Genomic DNA, 22677 nt, shown 5'->3' with positions numbered 1-22677 from the left:
ACCAGCTTGTTCAGGGAGATTGAAAAGATGAGAAACAGCCAAGCAGGTGAAGGAAAGGGGATGACGGTAAAGGGAGTGAGGAGGGCGTTCTGACAACAGCACGTGTAAAAGGGCTGAAGGGAGGACTGTTACTGTGTTAGAGAAATCACAAGAAGTGAAGGAGGACAGCAGGGGAGACAGTAAACCGAGAGAGGTGGAGGGAGAGCCAGGCACCCCGCGTGGCGAGGCCTTTAGGTCTCAGTAAGGAGTCTGTAAGCCAAGTGCGGGGGGGATGCAACTCAAGTAGGGGAGTGTGACTGGATTTATCTATTTTTAAAGAATCACTCTGGTTATATTATGAATTAGAAAAGAGCAAAAGCAAAAATAAGGCAAGCACTGTGAATGAGATAATGACGAGGTAATAATGATTTGCCAAAGACTTTAACAGTGAGTAGAAAGTTAACAGAAGAGTAAGAATGAAGTGACATTAACTAGTGCCAAACTTAAAAACAAGATCTAAAAGAAACTTCTTTCCAGGGATGTTGCTGCAAAATCAGTAAAGGATGTTACTTATGTGACATCCACCTTCCCCGACCCCACACATGACAGGTGGGGAAGTGAAGAGGAAAAGCCAATTCATAAGCAGGCCAGCAGTAAAAACAACCTGCCTCAGTTTGGACACAGCTTATTAGTGTAAGCAGATTCTCTGAGCAATTCAACACAAAAGTTACATAAAGACTAAGAGAGTCGGAATCTAGGAAAAATACAATTTAGTAGCTGAATTAGTGGCTGGCAGAGCAGCAGAGCAAAGATCCAGGAATTCCTACCAAGACACTCCTACCTGAAATAATCTTGGATAATGTGAAAACTGTTTCCTTAATTTTCCTAATGCCTCATACTTATTTGACATAGTCTGAATAGGGTGTTCCTTGCTTTTTTATCTTTTTATTTGGCTGTGCCTTGCAGCTTGTGTAATCATAATTCCCCAACCAAGGACTGAACCCGGGCCCTCAGCAGCAAAAGCATCAAGTCCTAACCATTAAATTGCCAGGGAATTCCGTATTCCTCGCACTCTTAACAGCTTAATCAAAGTTAAGTGTCCACTAAAGTGAGACTTTAATTTTACAGATTTGTTGCTCAGTTGCCTAGTCATGTCCAACTCTTTGCCACCGCATGGACTGCAGAGTGCCAGGCCCCCCTGTCCCTCACCATCTCCTGGAGTTTGCCCAAATACATGTTCACTGAATCGGTGATGTCATCCAGCTATTTCATCCTCTGTCACACTCTTCTTCTTCTTCTGCCTTCAATCTTTCCCAGAATCAATTTTACATTAATTTCCCTCAATTTTACAGAAATTGAGGCTAAAAAAAAATTATGATAAAGCTTTCCTAAAGGCATATAGTTAATGAGATGCAATCCTAAGTCTTCTCATTCTAAAAGGCAACCTTTTCCACAAGTCTCAAGGGAAGAGTTACTGGAAGGCAAACATTCAGGATGTTCTTTCTCTTCAAATTTGAGGCATATTATTTATTATAAATTTGAGTTTAGGAAAGAAAAATAAGGAATCTACAACACTAGCTCACAGTGGTTAAATATCCCCACAGGGTCAGTTCAGAGCATGGCTCTGAGAAATCGTGACCTGCTAGAATGCAAAAACCATGAGAAGAGGAATTTAGCCTGTGTTACTCATTGCTCAAGCCTCACTTACAACAGAACCTCAGACAAAGAAACTAAATAAATATTTGCTGAACAAATGAATTCAATTCAGGGAAGAGTAGATGAAGAAGTACGTGAAAAAGCTGCCAACAGTTCATCTGTGACCCTTAGGTAGTAGAAAGTTGCTGTAATTTCTACTTATTTCTCTTAATTAAGCTACAACCTTATTGAGATATAAACCACATATGACACAATTTACTATTCAAAATGTTAAAATTCAGTGGTTTTTAGTATGTTCACAAAGTTCCACATCAATCACCACCATCTAATTCCAGATCATACTCTTCGCCACAAAAAGCCCCATGCCTATTAGCAGCCATTCCCCATCTACCTCTTATCCCAGGACTTGGCAACTACTAATCAACTTGGTCTCTTTGGATTTCCCTATCCTGGACATTTCATATAACTGGAATTACAGAATATGTGATTTTTTCTAATTGGCTTCTTTCAGATACCATAATGTTTTCAAGGTTCATCCACATAGTAATGTGCAGCAGTAGTTCAAATCTTTTTATGGTAGAATAATATTCCACTGTATGCATATACCACATTTCGTTTATCAATTCATCAGTTGATGGACATTTGGGTTGTTTCCATGTTTTGCCTATTTTAGATAATGTTACTACAAACATTCTTGGTCAAGTTTTCGTGCAGACACTTGTTTTCAATTCTCTTGGGTTTATACCTAGGAGTGGAACTGCTGGGTCACATGTTAACTGCTTAACTTTTTGAGGAACTGCCAAACTGCATTCCAAAGTAGCTGAACCATTTTACATTCTCATTAGCCGTGTATGAGGGTTCTACTTTCTCCACACCATCACCAACGCTTGTTTACCTTTTTGCTTACAGCTATACTAGTAGGTATGAAGTGGTATCTCATTATGGTTTTCAGCTTAATGATGTTGATCATACATTGCATTTGTTTATTGGTCCTAAATAAGCTTTTTCATAATTTAAAGATAATACTATTACTATTTTAAAGCTGGTGAACAAAAGGGAATTGAGAAAAATTATTCAAGATAACAAAACAATGTGAACACTGATATAAGATGTTTAAGAAAATAGTTGATCAACAAATGAAGTCAAAATTATAGTGTATACTCTTTTTTGGTCTGGCTTATTTCATTCAGTATGATAGTTTTTAGATTCACATTTTGCCTGTATCAATCATTTGTTTTTATTGATGGGCTAACCCATTGTATGTATATACCACAGACTGTCCGTTAACCTGCTGATGAGCATTTAGATGTTTCCAATTTGAGGCTACTACAAATAGTTTCTACAAACATCTACGTAAAAAAAAAGATGAACTCAAATCTGTAGCTATACCTGTGAACACCTCTATATAAAAGTCAAAGGTAAAATAAGAAACCATTCTACATCTATACTGGATGGCAATGCTTTATAATCTTGTCCTCAATAGGCTTTTCTTCCTTTTTTCTTAAAACAGATAGGCCTCTCATTCTTCAGGGAAACCTGTGGTGTAACTGGGGCTTCCCTGGTGGCTCAGTAGTAAAGAATGTGTCTGCAATGTAGGAGATGCGGGTCTTCGGGTTTGATCCCTGAGTAGCGAAGATCCTCTGGAGAAGGAAATGGCAACTCACTCCAGTTAAAAAAAGAAAAAAAAAAAAAAAAGAAAGAAATCCTATGGACAGAGGAGCCTGGCGGGCTACAGTCCATGGGCTTGCAAAGAGTCAGACACGACTTTAGTGACTAAACCACTACACCAGCACCTTTCCCAATCAATCCCCCCACACCCCCACACACCTGGCCTGTGGCACATGACTTGGTACTGGCCAATCACAAAGCCATATTCCTCTGCCCACAGTCACTAAATTCAGGTACAAGCATGCAGTCAAATCTTGATCAGAGTCCTCCCTATACTTTCATTAGAGCTCTTATAAAGTAAGCTACGGTTCTGAACTTACTGGTTTTTAAGGGCCAGATTCCCTCATTGTGCTTAAACTAATTCAAGCTGGGCTCTGAATATTAAAAAAAAAACCATCCTTTTCAGTCTAAAGCTATCAGACCTAACTTTTAACATCAACATGGAAAAAGAGTTTATGGTATTTAAAGTCACTATTCTAAAGAAAGCCAGAAAATAAAGGGTTTCATAATTACTAGAGAACCTAGAGTAATGTAACAATTATTCAAAAATCTCAAAACTTTATTTTGCTCCCCCCCCCCATCTGAAAAGCTCAAAGTGGCTAAAGAGGAACAGGAAAATAGGCAGAATGGGTGGCAAGAAGTGTAGGGTTATATAATACAACCAGGTAGATAAAACTACTTTAAGTAAATTTATGTAACATTTACTTTAAGGAACCACAAAGACATGCTGTATAAACTAAAACAAGGTGGTTCCCTGGTGGTCCAGTGGCTAAGACTCTGTGCTTCCACTGCAGGGTGCTCGAGTTCATTCCCTGGTGGGGGGACTAAGATTCCGCATGTGGTGCAGCCATAAAAACACGAATCAAGTATTAAGAGTACCAGGCAACTAAAGCTTTCGTTTAAAGAACTGGAAACTGAAGCAGAACATAATTTGCTTTCTAATATTAAAAATGTCTATCACCAAATTATGAAACACCACATTATCTTAGGATTCTGACTTTTGTTAATTAAGAAGTTTCAGGTTTGCCAAAACACACCATTATTGAAAATGTTAATTTACATTAATTGAATGTAAATTACTTGAGGATAAAAGTGATAGTTAATCAAATTTTATACTAATAATAAACAGTAACAGAAAAGTTTAAGCATTTTATTTTTTTTTTAAGTTTAGCATTTTATAATCAAGCTAATCTTATAGTACCAGCAAATGTCTATGGCCTTAAGCCATTTTTCATTTTGTGTACCAAATTGTGTGAATTTGAGCTATTTTCTGGTTCAATTTAGTTTTTTGGGCCATCAGTTAACAAAATCAACATGAAGTATTTACAAACCTACTTACAACACAGGTTTAGAGAAATGAAGTCAGAAATTAGTAATTTTGTGACAATTTGGCTAAGCATGCAGGAGAAAGTGGGCTTTCACTTGAGTGCTAATGAAGGGAAAAAGAAGCCTTCTCCAATTCATGTGATGTGATTTGAATTATGGTGCACAGTGGTAGAAAGGAACTGCAAACAAAATGTTACTCTGACAGGGAACACAGTTGGGGAAGGGGGGTCATTTGGATGTAATGTATGATGAAGCAAGCTGGTAGAAATAGAGCCACCATTTACTCTGCCTGCAATATTAAGTGTTTAAATAGTTTAAAGATACTAAGTTAACTTCTGTAACTATTGAACAGAGGAAGAAGTAGAAGGGAAGTCGCTCAGTCCTGTCAGACTCTTTGCAACCAGGTGGACTATATAGCCCAGCAGCCTCCTCCGTCCATGGGATTCTCCAGGCAAGAATACTGGAGTGGGTTGCCATTTCCTTCTCATTGAACAGAGGAACTAGGGTTCAAATCCAGGTGTGACTCCATGGTCCATGTTATTTAACTGTGATACTATAAAGCCTTTTAAGAGCCTTTTATCAATTAAAAGCGACAATCACCTATAACAGAACCTACAATAATACACAAAGACAATGATTCTCAGAGTGTGGTCAACAAACCCCTGTGGGGACAGTGAGACCTTTTCAGAGGGTCCACAGGGCAAAACTATTTTCTTAAATTACTACTAATACTTGTTTTTATTCAGTTAACATTTGCACTGTACTGCACTGCAGTGGGTAAAGCTGCTAGTGCTTTAGCATTTAAGGCAATGTCACCAAGCAGTATTAGCAGTCACTGTATTTCAGTTAAAAAGAAAAAAGGCTGCTCGCTTGAGAATGTCCTTGATAAAACAGTAAAAAAAATTTACTTTTATTAAAAAATAAAAAAGCCTTTTCTTTCTAAAATTCTGTGATAAAATGGGGAACACACATAAACCATTTCTACAGAATACTCCTGCAGCAAGATGACGGACGGTCTCAGGAAAAAGTATTTGTGGGACCATTTTGAGTTGCTAATTGAACTAGCCACTTTTTTCATGGAACATCATTTTTACTTGAAAGAACAACTGACAGACAAATTATGGCTATTCAGTATCTGGCAGATGTTTTCACAAAAATGAGCAAAGTGAGCTTATGGCTTCAAGAAAAACAACTTTCAGTATTCGTTGCTAATGATAATAAAGGTCTGAGCTTTAAAGTGAAGATAAGAACTTTGGAAAACTTCTATCTACCACCGTGAGCTTGACAGACTTCCAATATTTAAGATTTTTCGGATGAACTTACATGGTGATACTAACCGTGAATTTTCACTGTATAATCAAGTGTGCCAGCATCTGGAAGATCTACGTAACTCAGTGAACTAGTATTTTCCAAATGACCAACACATGATGTTACAAAATCAGTAATGTCCAAGTGTAAGACAGACCAGTGGATTTTAATGTAAGAGTGAGAAGTTTACTAAGTGGTTTCAGATTCCATGCTGCAACTAACTTTTTAAAGAAACTATTATTTCTGGGGCTTGGGCTTATATGATATGATATGGTATATCAAAGTAATTTTTATAATTATCTAAAAAGATTATTAAGTGTTCTTCCCTTTTTCAACTGGCTATTGTGTCAAGCTGGCAATTCTTCATATACTTCAACCAAAAGAGTATACCACAAAGATTGAGAATTCAGCTACCCTTCCTAAAGCCAAATATTAAAGAGACTCAAGCAAAGTGTTAAACATGGCCATTCTTCTCACCAATTTTGGAGGGTTTTGAAAAATCAGTTCTCTTTGGCTGGAAATTTACATTTATATAAAACTGTTCTATTATTGCAATTTTATGAATTAATATTTAAAAATTCTTACTTGTTTAACTTCTAAAATGGTAAAAGTTGATATTGATAGAAACCTGCAAATAAGGCTTCTTGAGGGTCCTTATTTTTAACTGCATAAACAGGTCCTGAAACCCAATGCTCTGAAAATTTCTGAACTAAGGCCATTACAACGACATATATTTTGTTCTTATTTAGTAGCTGCCAATATAAAGATTGTTTTCATTTGATCTGTAGAAGGGGGGAGTCTTCTTCATTACCTGTCTTACTAAACTTAGATGGAAAGGACAGTAGTAAATGGATTGTGCTCTCTAGTTCAAAGTCTACAAATGAAACACAATTTCCAAAAGTATCTTTGGTAAAAACAACAACAACAAAATACCCTTAACTAAACGCCTATTATACCCCATGGACTATACTAGGTGCTTCCACATTTACCCTTTAATCAACTTTGAGATCTGTATTAAGGCTGAGAGAAGCTAAAGGGAGGTGCTAAACATAATACAAATAGTACAGATCTCACTTTGAAACACATGAGTTAAAGTCATTCCCTTGAATGTTATGCTATTATGTCATGTAACTCTAGAATTTTTTCTTTACATGATGAATAGTAATCCCTACTTCTATAATTGAGAGAAATGAGAATACAAGTAAAAGTATATATAAAGGAGATGCTGAAAAAGTTAGTTCACTTTAATCAAACTTCTCCTCTGTTCCAAAACTAAACCTGTGAGTATCACAATCATCATTCAAGGTTAGATTTGACAAGCTCTCATTTCATTATTATAGGCTTCAAGCAGATGAATGCTGTTTCAGCAACATTAAAAAATACCTTAAGGACACACAACCACTATCAGATACAAGAGATCAATGTTTAAAAATTACCTATGCATTTTTTTCTAAAGTATTTTCATTCTTTTAAAGCTAAATTACTCCTACAACTCTTCCCAATCTTGTTATATTCACATCTGACATACTAGGCTCTATGAAAAACAAAGATCTTGATACCTCTAAGAAAATTATCAATGAAGCAATTCTGAACTGGCTGCCTTATAAACTAGGAAAGCTGGCAGAAAGCACAAAAATAGTTATTTAATTCCCAACGATATTTCTATCAGATATTTCATATTGTCACATGCCTGGACTATTATATGAAAAATTAGACAGTGGTTATTTTAAGTATAGTAAATATGTTCCAAGATTTGTGATGAGAGAGGTCAGTCTCTAAAAGTTAACAAGACTTAACAGCTTAACAATGCCTTTCACTCTGTACAGTTTAACAAATCACCAAGGCCATTTCTAAACAACAAAACAGTTGATCAATTTATTAAATTCTTGCCAACCAAGTAACTATTTTTTCCTAAAGTTCAAGCTGACTTCATATTTTATGTTGTGTGGACAATTACAAGTTTCCAATTACGTAGTGTTTTAATATTCTTTTATTTTTAGGGTAAGCATTTTTCTCAAAGCAGTTTTTATAAAATCTAATTATTTACCTAACAAAAACTTATGCTCTATTGAAACCTGGATAATCTCAGAACTTCTATAAAAATTATGCAGGTTTATTAGAAAGTCTACAAGAGAATTTCCCCTCTACCTCTCTACGTTTAAAACATGAGCTAGATGAACTCAGTCTGCTTTATTCTGACTCATTTTTTATTTTGAAATTTGGTCACTACCCATTTCCTGTGTTAAACTGTGCATACCCTCTGTATGGTTACTATCTCAAACTAATGATGATCCTCCATCACACTGCATAAAAGAAGCTACACCTTCAATACCATCTGACAGTCCCTGTAAGTTATTTTAAACGGGTACTGACATACACCTTCTTTAATGCTGTTACCGTTCCAAGAAGTTAGCATGACCGTATTTTGGAGGAGCCAGAACGGTAGAAGAAATGATAGGAATGAATATCAGATTGAAGGTCATATAATCAGTTTCAATTCTAACAGAAATTCTGACTTTAGAAGGGTCACTAATTCCCTGCTCCCAAACTGCCTTTCAACGGGCAATTCATATCTCAACATTAAAAATGTTCCCATTAATTTTAAGTTCAACGTAAGATATATGCACATGGAGGAAAAAACAAACAGCCAATTGCAAATAAGGAAGTAAAACAATCAATTCCACTAAATCCTATTAAATCCCCTTCTTCCCCCTAAAAAAGAAAAGCTGAAGGTGATAAAACACTCAGAGAATTGCCAGGCACCTTTCTAACATTAAACCTATTAATCTTCACAACAGGAAGTAGATGTCAAATACCTCTAATTTTACAGATGAAAGAACCATAAGATTAACTGACTCTCCCAAAGTCACACACAAAGTTAGATATTAAACTAAACTCCAGGATTTCATACCCATAATTTGGAACCAAACTATGTTAGATCAAACCAAAAATGCTAGTTATCTCACTCTACCTGCTATCCTCTGTATCAGTGCTGCCCAATAAGGTAGTCACAGCTGTACCTGAAATGGAGCTAGTCCAAATTGAGATATTCTGTTAAGTGTAAAAGGCCAGATTTTGAAGACTTGTATGAAAAGAACATGAAATACTTAATTAACCATATTTGAGGGGGAAGAAATGGGCACCATCAGTATTTTGAGGGACACAGTAATTAATAAATACACACACTAGGGCTTCCCTGGTGGCTCAGACGGTAAAGAATCCACCTGCAGTGAAGGAGACCCGGGTTCCATCGCTGGGTTGGGAAGACAGCTTGGAGGAGGGCATGGCAACCCACTCCAGTATTCTTGCCTGGAGAACCCATGGACAGAGAAGCCTGGCGGGCTACAGTCCATAGGGTCACAAAGAGTCAGACACGACTGTGCGACTAAGCACATACACACACAGGCCTTCTAATATTCTCCAAGGATAATAAAAGATGTTTTTATTTCATTGCAGGCACATGTGACAGAATAAATTACAAGTGAGGAGAAAGGCTGACTTTCTCTTAAAATCATATTCCAGTTCCTTAGGTGGAAACATGAAGATACTCATATTCCTAATGCATGCAGAGTTATCAAAGTCACCAAAGGATGCCCATAAGGCAAAATGAACTTCTCAAAACATATTACTTAATGTGTATTTACACCTATTTTTAAAATACCACATAGCAAGTATGGTTCTAAGACAGAATCAGCCCTTAACCTTATTTTGACTAAAATAATAAGAGATACACAGTGAGGGGAGAATATCAATTTAAAAAATAAGGATCACCTAAAAATAGCTTGGCAATTCCACAGAAAGTCACCATACGTGTAAAACCAAAGAGAAATGAAAACACATAAAGTTACCGTAAGTGTAAAACCAAAGAGAAATGAAAACGCAGGTCTACACAAAAATGTGTAGGTGACTATTCAGAGCAGCATTATGCATAATCATTAAAAAGTGGAAACAATGCAAATATCCATCAAATGATGAATGAATGAACAAAAAGCAGTATATGCACACACTGGAATAGTCAGCTGTAAAAAGGAATAAAGCACTAATACATTATTTTTACTATATGTATAAACCTTGAAAACATTATGCTACGTAAAAGAAGCCAGTAACAAAAGATCACATACTGTATAATTCCGTTTATATGAAATATTTAGAATAGGTAAATCTAAAAAGAATGACTTCTAGTGAGTCTGGGTTTCTTTTGGAGGGTGATGACTGAGCGACTGAACTGAAAATGTTCTAAGATTGACTGTGCTGATGGCTGTACAACTATGTGAAAACACCAAAAATCACTTCAAATGGGTGAACTGTATAGTATGTGAATTACATCTCAATGAAATTGTTTAAAAAATTTTCAAAAGCAGCCAGAAAAGTAGAAGGGGAAGAGATTAGGACTGTCGAGCATTTAATTGCTATTTCTCTAGATTTTTCTAATTTTGCCATATCTAAGCTTTTAGGTTTTGTAATTTGTGATTTTTCCCCTCATTTTAAATATTCATAAGTCAAAATTTTTTTCATCACATCATTACAACTACTAGATAAACTTAATGAAAATCATAAATTCTACATTTAAATGGCAATTTCAATAGCATGCGAATCATCTCAATAAAGTTGTTAAAATTCTTTCATTTAAAAAAAAAAGGTATTAAAAAAATTATGCCTGATGTTAACCTTAAAAGAATCACAGAATTAACAAGATAGTATTTTAAGTCCTTCAAACCAGGAAACCCACTGAGACAGCATTAACTGCCTTGGAGAGTAAATGGCTTTGTGGAAAGCCCCCCAAAACGTCACCATCTCAATCAGGCAAAAGCTCAAAGTTCAGAAATAGATGATGGTAATCTGAAGATCTCAGTATAAAAAAGTACAAAAAAATAAAAAATACTACTAGACCACCTTCTTTTAAAAGCTAAACTCTTGATTCAGATGCAGAATGGAAATATTCAAAAATTAAAAAAAAAAAGCAAACAAAAGAACCCCTATATTCACCTAGACTCTTAAAACTGAAGGAAGTCTTTTATGAAAAATCTGCAATAGGTGTTTTAACTCACACACCTTATGTATCTTAAGAACCTCAAAAGCAGCTGTTATCTAAGATAATGAAGGATTTTTTTTCACCTTTTAGAATAATAAAATGTAATGGTGCCATTCCGCAGCCCACCCCATCCCCCATTACCACCACCATCGGCAGGTGGAGGGAAAGGACTACAGGAAGACAGCTTGGAGTAACCCTTTGGACTTTGTAGGTAAGAATGCAGCTGGTGGTCTCTCAGGAAGGAGTAAAAAGATTTGTGAACAAACTGACATAAGGGTTATCTTTTGCCAGGAAGAGCGCACACCGTGAGCCACATTGCTCATCCACATCAGCTACATCCACAGTAAAACACAGGCCGCTGGAAGGCACTGTTAGCATCACCAGGAAGGCCTTTCACGCCGGGGGTGTTTTTTTTTTCAACGGAGAAGTTGACTCCCGTAGTTTGGATATTGGGGGGAGGCAGGGGTAAAGCGGGAGTCGGGAAGACCAGAGAAAGTGCCTTTAAGTGGAGAGGACTCGGGCCTCGCTGAGGAAGTTCCGAGCCCCACTCGGTCGCCACACGCTAGTCCCTCCTCCCTCCCCACCCTCGGCCCCAGACGTCGTTGCGGGAGCCAGAGCCGGAATCTCCGCCGCCGCTCCTGGGCTGGGGGCGCAGGCGGGCCGGGGCGGCGCGGCACACGCACGCCTCCTCCACACTCGCCGCGCCCGGCCTCCCTGCCGTGAGGCCCAGCCCCTCGCAACCGCGCCGGGCCGGCTCCGCGGGGCAGGCCTAGGCCGCGCCGGCCGTACCCCGGCACCTCGCTCCCCGCGGAGGCGGACCAGGCCCGACACAAACTTCCCGGCGCGTTAGCACACGCGTCACGGACCGGCCGGCCCCCAGCGCCATTCCCTCGCGGCCCGGCGGCGGCGGCTCCCGCCCCTACTCCCCACACTCTGAGTCCCGGCGGAGATCGACCCGAGGCCCACGGCCCTCACCCCTCCGGCGCCCCCGAGTTTACCTCCAAGTCACGGCCTTTGTTCTTGAAATTCTTGAGCCGTTGGTTGTCCAGTTTCTCGTTGTCCGCCATGGCCGGGCCGGTGACTCCTTCCCCCGCCCGGGCCCCGCGGGATCCGCCCCAACCACCACGCCGCACCGACACTCCCAGGAACCGGGCCGCTGCCTGAGCTGCTGTGCCCGCCGCGCCGCCGCTTCCTTCCTCCTCTCACCTGCCTCCGCCGCGGTCTTCTCAGCCTCTCCCCGCCCGTCCCCCCCCCGCCCTAACCCCAGCGCGACCGCAGCTCCGGCGAAGACAACTGCGGAGCCGGGCGGCGGCAACGGCGGCGGAATGTGCTGCCGGCTGCGAGGGGGAGGCAGCCTCGATCTGAGGGCCCCGGCGCCGCGGCCACGCCCATCGCCGCCAGTCCCGCTCGCCGATTGGCCAACCAGACTCCGGTGCGCGCGACCAATCAGAAAGAACGATGGAGAGCGGGGGCGGAAGAGAGAACGGAAAGGGGAAGCGGGAGACTCTGGGAGGAAGGGGCCGCGGGATGGGCCCGGAGGGGAGTGGGTGTGGCGAGGAAGAGCAGGGAGGGACCACGTGCCCCCGGAGCAGGGGGGAGGAAGCGAGAGAGAAGTAGAAGGCTTAAAGGAAGGCGGGAAGGAGAAGGGGGAAGGAGACGCCCGGGAACGAGTTGGTTTCTTCTGGTTGTAGGGCCCGCCCCAGACGTCTGGAGTCCCGGGGCCGAAGCTCTGTAAAAGTACGTTCTTTTCTTCTTCGGTGCGTCTTCTCTCCTAGGGCATTCTTTGCGCGCTCCTGGTGCTTTACAGGAGATCTGCGCCTCGGTTCCATCCGGGATCGGGACAACCCCCTGTTCTCAACCGAGCTTCCTACCCTGGCAGGGGTCTCTGCTGTCTGGGGGCCCGGCCTTGGGGCCTGGACTGGAAAGAGTGACATGCGTTCTGGAGTCGCAGCGGAAAGCGGGAGGGTCAGTGGCTGGAAAAGGAAAAGGACGCTTTAGAGGAATCTGATTCATCCCCTCTGACCAAGTCCCGCAACAGGTGGGAACTTGGGAAGCGCTGATTTATCCTGTGGTTACTCTTGTGTTGTTGGTTAGTTGCTAAGACCTATCGGACTCTTTTAGGGGCTTTCCCTGGTGGCTCAGTGGTAAAGATACACGACTCTTGGCGACCCCATGGACTGTAGCCCGCCAGGCTCCTCTGTCCATGGGATTTCCCAGGCAAGAATACTGTAGTGGGTTGCCTTTTCCGTCTCCAGATGCTCTTTCCAATCCAGGGATCGAACCGGTGGCTCCTGCTTGGCAGGCGGATTCTTTACCACTGAGCCACCAGGGAAGTCCCCCATTCTCCTAGATACTTCGTCTTGCAAAGTTAAAGGAACTTCTCGGCCACACAGTACCAACTTCTGAAAGGCGGGAACCATGGCACCTGACATAGGAAATATAATATTCTGACTGTTGAGAAGGGAAAAGAGTTCCAAAGATACACATCTCTAACAGATATGTTATTACCAGAGATAGAAATAACACAATCTACGAAAGAATGTACTAAAAGTGCTTCAGAAAACAGAAGACGGAAATGGTTTAAAAAATATATTTTAAAACGTTTAAAATGAGAATAATGCCTTCAAAGTCTTTAATATTTTGTATGCTTTCAGCTACCTAGGCAAACAGAAGCTGTACTTGGAAACAATTCACACTGTACGTTAACTTGAATGTAAATTCAGTGCCGATTTTAAGTTTAAAATGATGTTCATTTTAAATTTTATTCCCCATAGAACCATTTAATTGAAGGAACATTGCACACGGTAGCACTGATGTCTTCAAACTGAGTTTAGAATAAGAAAATTCAGTTCAGAATACCCTACTCCTAAAAGAAGGGTATGATCACAGTATCCACTAAGAGAGATGCAATACAAACAGGAAATAACCACAACCTGTAATTTTGGTCTTTCCTATTTGTTTTTTTCTCTATATTCCCAGCACCTCATGCTTGGCACCCTTAGTATGCACTCAGTGACAAGCCAGTACCTACAGCTAAACTGCTGTGAGTGTGTGTTTCATTAAGTTAAGAAACAAGCTAACACTTCTTGATTAAAAATGTTGAGTTGTTACAGTTTCTAATCTACCCTGGGTTCCTTCTAAGAATTCTTAATTTGGTATCATGCTTATTCTAGGGTTAAAGTTAAGGGATTAGATTCAGACATAGGCTTCAGGGCAAACCCCCTACATGTTTAGGAGTTGGAACATACTTTTCTAAAATGAACAATTATCCTTAATTATAACGATAGGTAGTCTGTCTGTTGGCCTAAATTATTCATTTGAAATTATCCCTACCCATTGCCTCTCACTTTACATGTTTTGTATCTGTACCTCCAGTTCTTTCAGATGTGTGTGTGTGTTCTAAGACATTTCAGTAGTGTCTAACTCTTCGCAACCCTATGGACTGTATGTAGCTCCTCTGTCTATGGGATCCTCCAGGCAAGAAGACTGAAGCGGGTTGCCTGTGCCTTCCCAACACAGGAATCAAACCCTTGTCTCTATGTCTCCTGCATTGGCAAGTGAGTTCTTGACCTTTAGCGCCACCTGGGAAGCCCTCTTTCCAGATAGAAGATATATAAAAGGGGTACATTGTTTTCCCTGGAGTTAGTAATAGATCTAAATACAGATTGGCAATCTAATTGGCTAGATATGGTAGCTCTAAGCATAGTTAGGAGGTTTCAGAAATTTAACTTGCCAAACTAAGGAAATAGTAAAATGCAGCCATTAATATCATTTCAACATAGATTAACAAGTGTTTTTGTGTATATGAAATATAAATTATAACCAAATACTATAAGACTTCTACATGAGGCCTATTTTTTTTTAATTATGAAAGTGTGATAACACATTTACAGGAGACTTGGAAAATACAGAACAAAGTTGCACATAGTTCTACTATATATTACAATTTTTTTAATGTAGATAAATTAGGATTTTTAGTTGGAGTTTCAGTATCAAACTCTCAAAAATTAACAAATATAAAAGTAGAAAGATATAGCAGACTTGAAAAACACTATGAACCAATTACACATAATTAAGATTTATACAATTTTCACACTACAGCAGGATACAAATTCTATTCAAGTTCCTATAGACTATAAACCAGGAGACCCTGGAACATATCCAGGGACATAAAGTACAAAAATTTCATGGTCTAAAGGTATTGAAATCATACAGAGTCTATTCTCTTATCACTGTAGAATTATGTTAGAAATCAATATCAAAAGATATTTGAAAATAAACCACATTTACCAAGAGAGATCTTTGACTTAGCCATTGAAGGCCCATAAGACCTATTTTTAAATAGGATATTCAATATCAGGTACTTAATATCCTGACATTATTACTTTGGTATAAGAAAAGTCTAAAATATTGTGGAGATACTAACTTTCAATGTGTCGTGAAATTCTCTTCTTAGAGTCACTTTCTGAATAAAGAAATTTATTTCTTTATTTTCTTTACTATTTCTCTGTTCTGCAGCAGAGATTTGTGAAGAGGATTTGTGAAGCTTTATATGGTGTTTTAGTTGATCAAATGTAATTACAAAAATAATTATAATTTATCATTATTTCATTTAAGCAGTTTGGAGTATTCTCATGATACATGTATTAAATTGAAGAATGTAGAATCCCTCTTTAATCTAGAGTATGGATCTTATAGTTTGTCTTACCATTTGGGGAACTATGTGCAATTTCTTGAGCAAAACTCTAGGCAGTATTTACTGAAAGTAGAAGCAGCTTTGTATGTTGCTAAATCTTAATTAAAATGTAATTTATATTTTTTATAGTTGGAGTGGTTCTTTTTTGGGAGAGAGAGAAAAAAGCACTGAACCTTTGTTAACACAATTTTATTTTCTTAGGAAAACAGAACTGATCAGGTATTAAGGGACTATTTATTCCTCTTTATTGCCAGGCTTTTTCAGACTTGAGTTTTTCAGACGACTTCTTATTTTGACTCAGGGCTCTGAATGGTAAGATATTAAAAGGCTAGCTGTTGATAATAATCTGATTGAGAGAGATGAGCCATGAGCTTTTCTTAAGTTAGATTTTTGTTTGTTGTAAAGCTTAGTTTTTACTAATTATTAATAATTGGAGAAATGCTCATAATTCATGTGTACAGATTATTGATTGTTGGTAAATATCTATTTGTATTGCCACGAGGGAAACATCCATAGACTTTCTAAAACTTTCTCACTTGCTTTTTATTTTGACCTAAATTTGGGAAAATGAAAGGATACATACTCTTCATTTTTAACTTTTAAAAAGTAAATAAAACAGAAGGAGCCACTTAAACCAAACAGTCAAGGATACTGACTATATGACTTAGAGCAGTGCTTCTCAAACAGAGTTCCCCAGATCTAGATGTTAGTAAGTGTTCCTTAAACACACACACACACACACACACACACACACACACACACACTTTTGCTTGCCTAACACTTTTAGGAACTTAGTGGGTTGGGGGGAGTAGGAACTTCAGGACATTAGTGTTAAGCAGAACATTCTTTGGAAACTTAAAATAAGTGAACCTAGAAGGACCACTATCCCTCTTCAGTTTAAAAATTTTGTGTTAATAACACAGTTTGTAAGTATAGTGATTTACAAATGATTGGTATTTCCAAAGTTTGCTTGAAGATTAGTTCTTTGAAATATGTGCATAAGAGCATGGTCATGACTAGGGAGTAGGAGTTTAAGTTAGCCCACAAGGGCTTATTTAATCTATAAAGTACTTATATGAATGTCATGGAACCCAGTGACACTATGTGGCAATAGTTCTATGAGGAAAATATTTGGATTTATAACTTCGGTTGGGAGAGGCACATTCCTTGTCTTTACTTCTATGCACCAGAAGCTGTGTTAGGTGAGAAAGTTATAGTGTTGTTTACATGTACAATTACATGTATCAGAGATTCTGCAGATCCATATCTTACCCAATGTTAGGGGAGCCTCACCTCACTCTCACTAATCAGGCTCCTATGGCTTCCATTAGCCCCAACTAGTGGAAAGGAATGTTCAGATTCTAGGGGCTGAGAAATAAGGAACTGGGCCCAACCTTTTACCCCAACTCCTATCTTTTTTTTGGCGGGGGGGAGGAAGCTTTTAATTTTTTAAAATAATTATAGGTTCACACGAATTGCCAAAAAAAAAGTACAAGGAGGCTGTATATATTCTTTATTCAGCTCCGTCTTCTCCCCATGGTAGCATCTTGAGTAACTACAGTACACTAGCCAAATGAGAAAATTAATGTTGATATATTTCATAGAGCTTATTCAGAGGGGAGGGGAATCATTAGGATGTAAAAACTATAGACAGGATCAGGGGTACCTATATACTGAAGCCTTATAATCCTATGCTTGAAAAGAATTTTACAATGACACAATAATTGCTACCGGGAATTCCCTGTTGATTGGTGGCTAACACTCTGAGCTTTCACTGCCAAGGGCCTGGGTTGGAAGATATTGATAAGATCCCACAAACTTTGCATTGAGACCACAAATAAAAAATAAAATAATAATTGCTACCAAATATTTAATACCTATCATATTCTAGGTCTAGTATTCTATCTATGTGATGTACATTATTACTATCATTGTTATTTGCATTTTTACTATTATAAGCATAACAATTATTGAGCAATTATGGGGCAGGCAGTCTTCTAAGCAATTGATAATATTGACTCATTGAATCCTCATAACAACCCTATGAAGAAAGTATCTCATTACCCACTTTACAGATGAGAAATCTGAAGCACAGGTTTAGTAATTTGCCCAAGATTATACATTAGGTAGAAGAGTTAGCATTTGAACTGAGTTGGACACCAGAGCCAACACTCCCGAGTGCCATGTAGATACACAGACTTCAGTGTTCATAGTAACCTTTCAAGGTAGATATTATTGTTTCTGTTTTCTATATATGGAACCTGAGGTTCAGAAAGGCTAAGCAATTCGCTCAAGATCCTATACAACTAACAATTATTGGAGCCCCAGTTTGATTCCAGGTCTAACTAGTTGCAGACTCCATTTCTAGTTGGCCATTGGTATCTTGGACTTCCCTGCTGGCTCACATGGCAGAGTCTGCCTGCAAGGCGGGAGACCTGGGTTCTATCCCTGGATTGGGAAGATCCCCTAAAGGAGGGGATGGCAACTCGCTCCAGTGTTCTTGCCTGGAGAATCCCCATGGACAGAGGAGCCTGGTGGGCTATAGCCCACAGGGTCGCAAAGAGTCGGACTCAACTGAGTGACTAGGCACAGCACAGCATTCTGATTGGTGTAAGGTGGAAAGCTCATTGTAGTTTAGGCTTCCCTGGTGGTTCAGATAGTGAAGAGTCTGTTTGAATGTGGGAGACCCAGGTTCGATCCCTGGGTCAGGAATATCCTCTGGAGAAGGAAATGGCAACCTATTTCAGTATTCTATCCAAATCCCATGGATGGAGGAGCCTGGCAGGCTACAGTCCATGGGGTCACAGAGTCGGACATGACTAAACACTTTTCACTCACTATTTCTAGTTGACCCTTGTCATGGACTGAACGTTTGTATTTCATATCTTGAAACCTTATCCCCAATGTGACAGTGTTTGGAGGTAGGGCCTTTGGAGGTAGTTAAGTGATGAGGGTAGAACCCTCATGAATGGGATTAGTTCTCTAAAAGAGGCCCCAGGGAGATCTCTCATCCCTTCCATCAAGTGAGAAGGTTACAATGAGAAGACTGTGGTCTATGAGGGAGCAGGTTCTCACTAGACCCTGAATTGACCATCACCTTGACCTTGGACTTCCAGAACCATGAGAAATAAATTTCTGTTGTTTATAAATAAGTCACCCAGTCTATGACTTTTCAAAAATTTTATTTACTTTTTAATTGAAGGATAATTGCTTTACAGAACTTTGTTGTTTTCTGTATGACGTTTTGTTAGAGCAGCCTGAATACACAAAAATTGATTTTTGCCTCCCTGTTTTGTTTTTGTTTTAGTTTGTTTCGACTCTGGATTGAACCGGGGCCCTTGGCAGTGAAACCACAGCGTCCTAACCAGTGGACCACCAGGGAATTCCCACCTTGCTGATTTTAAACACAAATCCCTGTCAGACCTCAATGATATTGTGATTTAAGAAATGTGTATTTGGTCTTCCTCCGCAGTTCCTGGCACAAAAACCTTTGCAGTTTACTAATGATAAGGATCTTGGGGATATCTTTCCTTCTCGGCTTCTGAAATAGCTCCCGAATGAAATCCATGTCCTTTCAGCCACCTCTGAGTTCATGTAAATATGACTTTTGGAAAGTCCCTAAGGATAGGGACCTCTGAGGAGGAGAGAGGGGCTGGAGGTTAAATCAGTAGCTAATGAAGCCTCCATAAAAAACCCCAAACCAGCTTGTTCAAAGAGCTTCCATGTTGGTGACTCTGTGGAGGTGCTGAGAGGGTGGCGAGCCTAGAGAGGGCATGGAAGCTCTGCACCCTTCTTCACACCGAGCCCTGTGCACCTCTGCCACCTGGCTCTTCTGAGTTATTAATATATACTTTTATAATAAACTGGTAATCCAGCAAGCAAACTGTTTTCCTGAGCTTGGGGAGCTGCTCCAGCAAATTAATCAAGTCCCAGGAGAGGGTTATTTGAACCCCCAGTTTACTGCTTGTGGATCAGAAGCACAGGTTAACAACTTGAACTTGTGACTCATCAGGGGCGGGGCTCAGTCCCCCAAGATTTTAACCTGTTGGATCTGATGGTATCTCTGGGTAGTGTCAGAACTAAGTTTAAATGTAGGAAACCCAGCTGGTGTGGTAGCATTGTTGGGTGGGGCAAAAAAAAACAAAACAAAACTATCACACACTAAGCGATCAGAAGTGAGAGAAGTGCTGTGAGTCGACAGAAAATAGAAGAGTATTTTTTTTTCCTAAGCAAGCTCTAAAGAGGTCTAAGTCTGAAACCCAAGGCAGTGGTTATCAAACCTTAGAGTGTTTTAGAACCAATTTGCAAGACTTAAAACCTCAGTTGGTGGACTCCATCTGCAGAGTTTGTGATTCAGTAGGTCTGGAAGAGCAAGTGCTCACTTGATGCTGATGGTACTGGGTCTCGGAACATACTTTGAGAACTATTAGATCTGGCCTGCCATCCCATTTAAGGTGGTTTCAGACTAAGGGAAAGATAGAATTAAAATAAAGATGATCAAAAAAAAAAAATAAAATAAGGATGATCAGACATCACAGTAATAGATGATGATATATCAGCAAATTTTCAAAGTACTGCAAGTATAAAATAATGGTTCTGTGACTCTTACTTGGAAAAGGTACTGCATAATTAATGTTTCAAGGATAGAATATACATGTCAGTAATATTCAATTCCATTTACTTTCTAAATAAATTGATGCCGTATTTTCCTGGGTTTCCTTGCTGCCTCTAGTTTTCCTCTTGAGTTTTCTCAGTTTCCATCTTCTTGATGACATTCTTCTAAAACAGGGGTCCCCAAACTCGAGGACCTAATGCCTGATGACCTAAGGTGGAGCTGATGTGATAATAAAAGAAAGTGCACAATAAATGTACTGAGCTTGAATCAGCCTGAAACCATCCCCCACTCCTTGCTCCCCAGCCCATGGAAAAATTATCTTCCATGAAACTGGTCTCTGGTACTAAAAAGGTTGGAGATTGCTGCTCTGAAAGATTAGCTCCATTGTTCCTGTAAAATCTCTTCTGAGTTCCTTGTAGTTAGCTTAAATCTCATATTCTCTGCTACTGCCTTCCCTAGCTCCTTGAAGTCTCAGGCCCGTCCTAGTTCTTGAGCCAATTCACAAAGAGGCAGAACGTGTCTCTATTAACTGTTCTTCCTCAGCTCCTGAATTCTGGCCCGTTTGCCAGGTTTTCCTCTATTGCTGTCTCCTCAGGGCCGCGCCTGCGCAGGTTCAGTCAGGAGTGGGGTCTCCTGGAACTGTCTCTGATACCAACAAACAAAACAGAAATGCAGAGTTACCTTTGTTTTTAGTCACCTTGTTCAGGGGATTCCTTCACAATCAAAATGAAGAGAAACCTGTTCATTCTTAATCCTTTCTCATTTCTGTTCATGGTGCTATTCTCCTTCATTTCTTGAACTAAAAGCATTGTGTTATTGATTCCTCATCCTTTTCTCCTGTATTCCATATCCAACCGAGGGTAAACTGTATTGAGTAAATAGGACATCTTCATGGTGTCGCTTTCCCTCCCCTGGTGACCATTTTCTGCCCTGTTGGAGACTTGAGAACTGTTTCACAGTCACGATGTCTCAGAGTTTGAAAAGAGCACACATGTTAACTAGTTCAGCTACCTATTTTGTGCTCGAATTCTCATGTCAACTTTGTCATCAAGTGCAACACATTTGTTAATGGGGAATTCAATATCTCTTGAATCATAGCCTATTCAGTCTTCAGAGGATATCATTAGAAAGTTGTTCATGTCAAACTCGTGTGTATGTAATATCACTTAAAAGAAAAAGTCATTGTAATATTTAAGAATGAAGCAGTTAAATATCTAAAGACAAGACAAAGGGCAGATGCGTTAAGTAGAGCTCTTTTTTAAAAAAATTGTGAAAATGATAGATTCCCACCTTTTTAGTAATGTCTAACACCTGGATTATGGGTCCTATTTTGAAATTTGAGAATAGGTGTGCTAGTCAGACTGGTGAAAATTCTCATGGTTATGAGTGATTTTAATAACTTTAATGAAGACAGAACTGATGCCCTAAAACAGATGACTGTCTTGGATAATCACATATAAGTAGAACTCTGATGTATTTATTAGTTGTTTTCCCCCCTTACTAAGTATAAATTAGATGTGACAGATGGTACCATACATACACATATAATTCTAGGAAATGTCTTAAAAAATAGTTCAAGATTGAACACCTTCAAACAGACATAGAAATTCGTGTTGAAATACACAACACCTCAAAAGCGTTTATCAGATTTCTATTTCTGGTTCTGTCACTATGTTATACAAGACCCTGAAGTCTGTTGGACTTCTCAGATAGTTTCAACAGACTTCCCAGATGCCTACAGAGTCAAAGGTCTGTAGCTCCTGTTGTGCCACTTAGACTTAGTTACCTTATGATGGACTTCAAAAACAAACACACAAACAAATCTTTTTGTGTTTTCCTCACTACTTCCCCACTCGGTTGAACCCTTGAGATCCTTAAGCTTATCCCAACACTCATTAGGTCCTATAGAAACCTGCTGTCTTTATAACTAATAAGAATCAGAGCCTGGTTGGTGTTAGACCATCTTATTTAGAGCTTGTTAGATGTTAGAATGTCTTATTCTCTTGCCTTTTGGCTGCATCCCTAGGATCTGCCTAATCAAATCTTGATGTTCTACATGGCAGAACATAAGCTACCATGCTGATCCCAAATTAGACTTCCCAGGTTTTCAGTTCTACTTATAAATAGAAGTATCAGAGGAACATTTAACTTGTAGACAGATGAAGTCAACTAAATAGCAGTACTATTATTTGCTTAATTCAAGGATATCATAGAACCATTAGAGCAGTGGGAAAATATTTATGGATACCCAGATGGCCTGGAAGAGCTATTTAATTTCTAGAGATAAAAAATTCACGTTTATATTTCGTGTTCTTTTTTTAAAATTTTACTTGCCACATGACAAGAGGTAAAAAATTACTCATTATTTAATATGGATGTGTCATTAAAATGGAAGCT

At 39.3% G+C, this 22677-nt stretch overlaps 1 protein-coding gene and 1 long non-coding RNA gene across 2 annotated transcripts in view; one reads left to right on the top strand and one right to left on the bottom strand.

Annotated features, from left to right (window-relative positions):
* KPNA4 (karyopherin subunit alpha 4) overlaps window positions 1–12137 on the bottom strand; it is a 59623-nt gene extending 47486 nt beyond the window's left edge. Inside the window, exon 1 of the mRNA XM_020913804.2 lies at window positions 11968–12137. Within this exon, the coding sequence (XP_020769463.1) occupies window positions 11968–12036 (69 nt within the window). The 5' untranslated portion in view covers window positions 12037–12137. The remainder of the gene's footprint in view (window positions 1–11967) is intronic.
* Window positions 12138–12460: 323 nt separating this feature from the next.
* Window positions 12461–19548, top strand: LOC139034758 (uncharacterized). The gene is made up of 2 exons (XR_011487301.1): window positions 12461–13007; window positions 18973–19548. It is a non-coding gene; the product is annotated as an uncharacterized lncRNA (long non-coding RNA).
* Window positions 19549–22677: the final 3129 nt, after the last annotated feature.

This window comes from Odocoileus virginianus, chromosome 4, assembly GCF_023699985.2.
Source record: "Odocoileus virginianus isolate 20LAN1187 ecotype Illinois chromosome 4, Ovbor_1.2, whole genome shotgun sequence".
Taxonomy (NCBI): Eukaryota; Metazoa; Chordata; class Mammalia; order Artiodactyla; family Cervidae; genus Odocoileus; species Odocoileus virginianus.
Note: the sequence above shows the minus strand (reverse complement) of the source record. Positions and strands in the feature narration are given on the sequence as shown.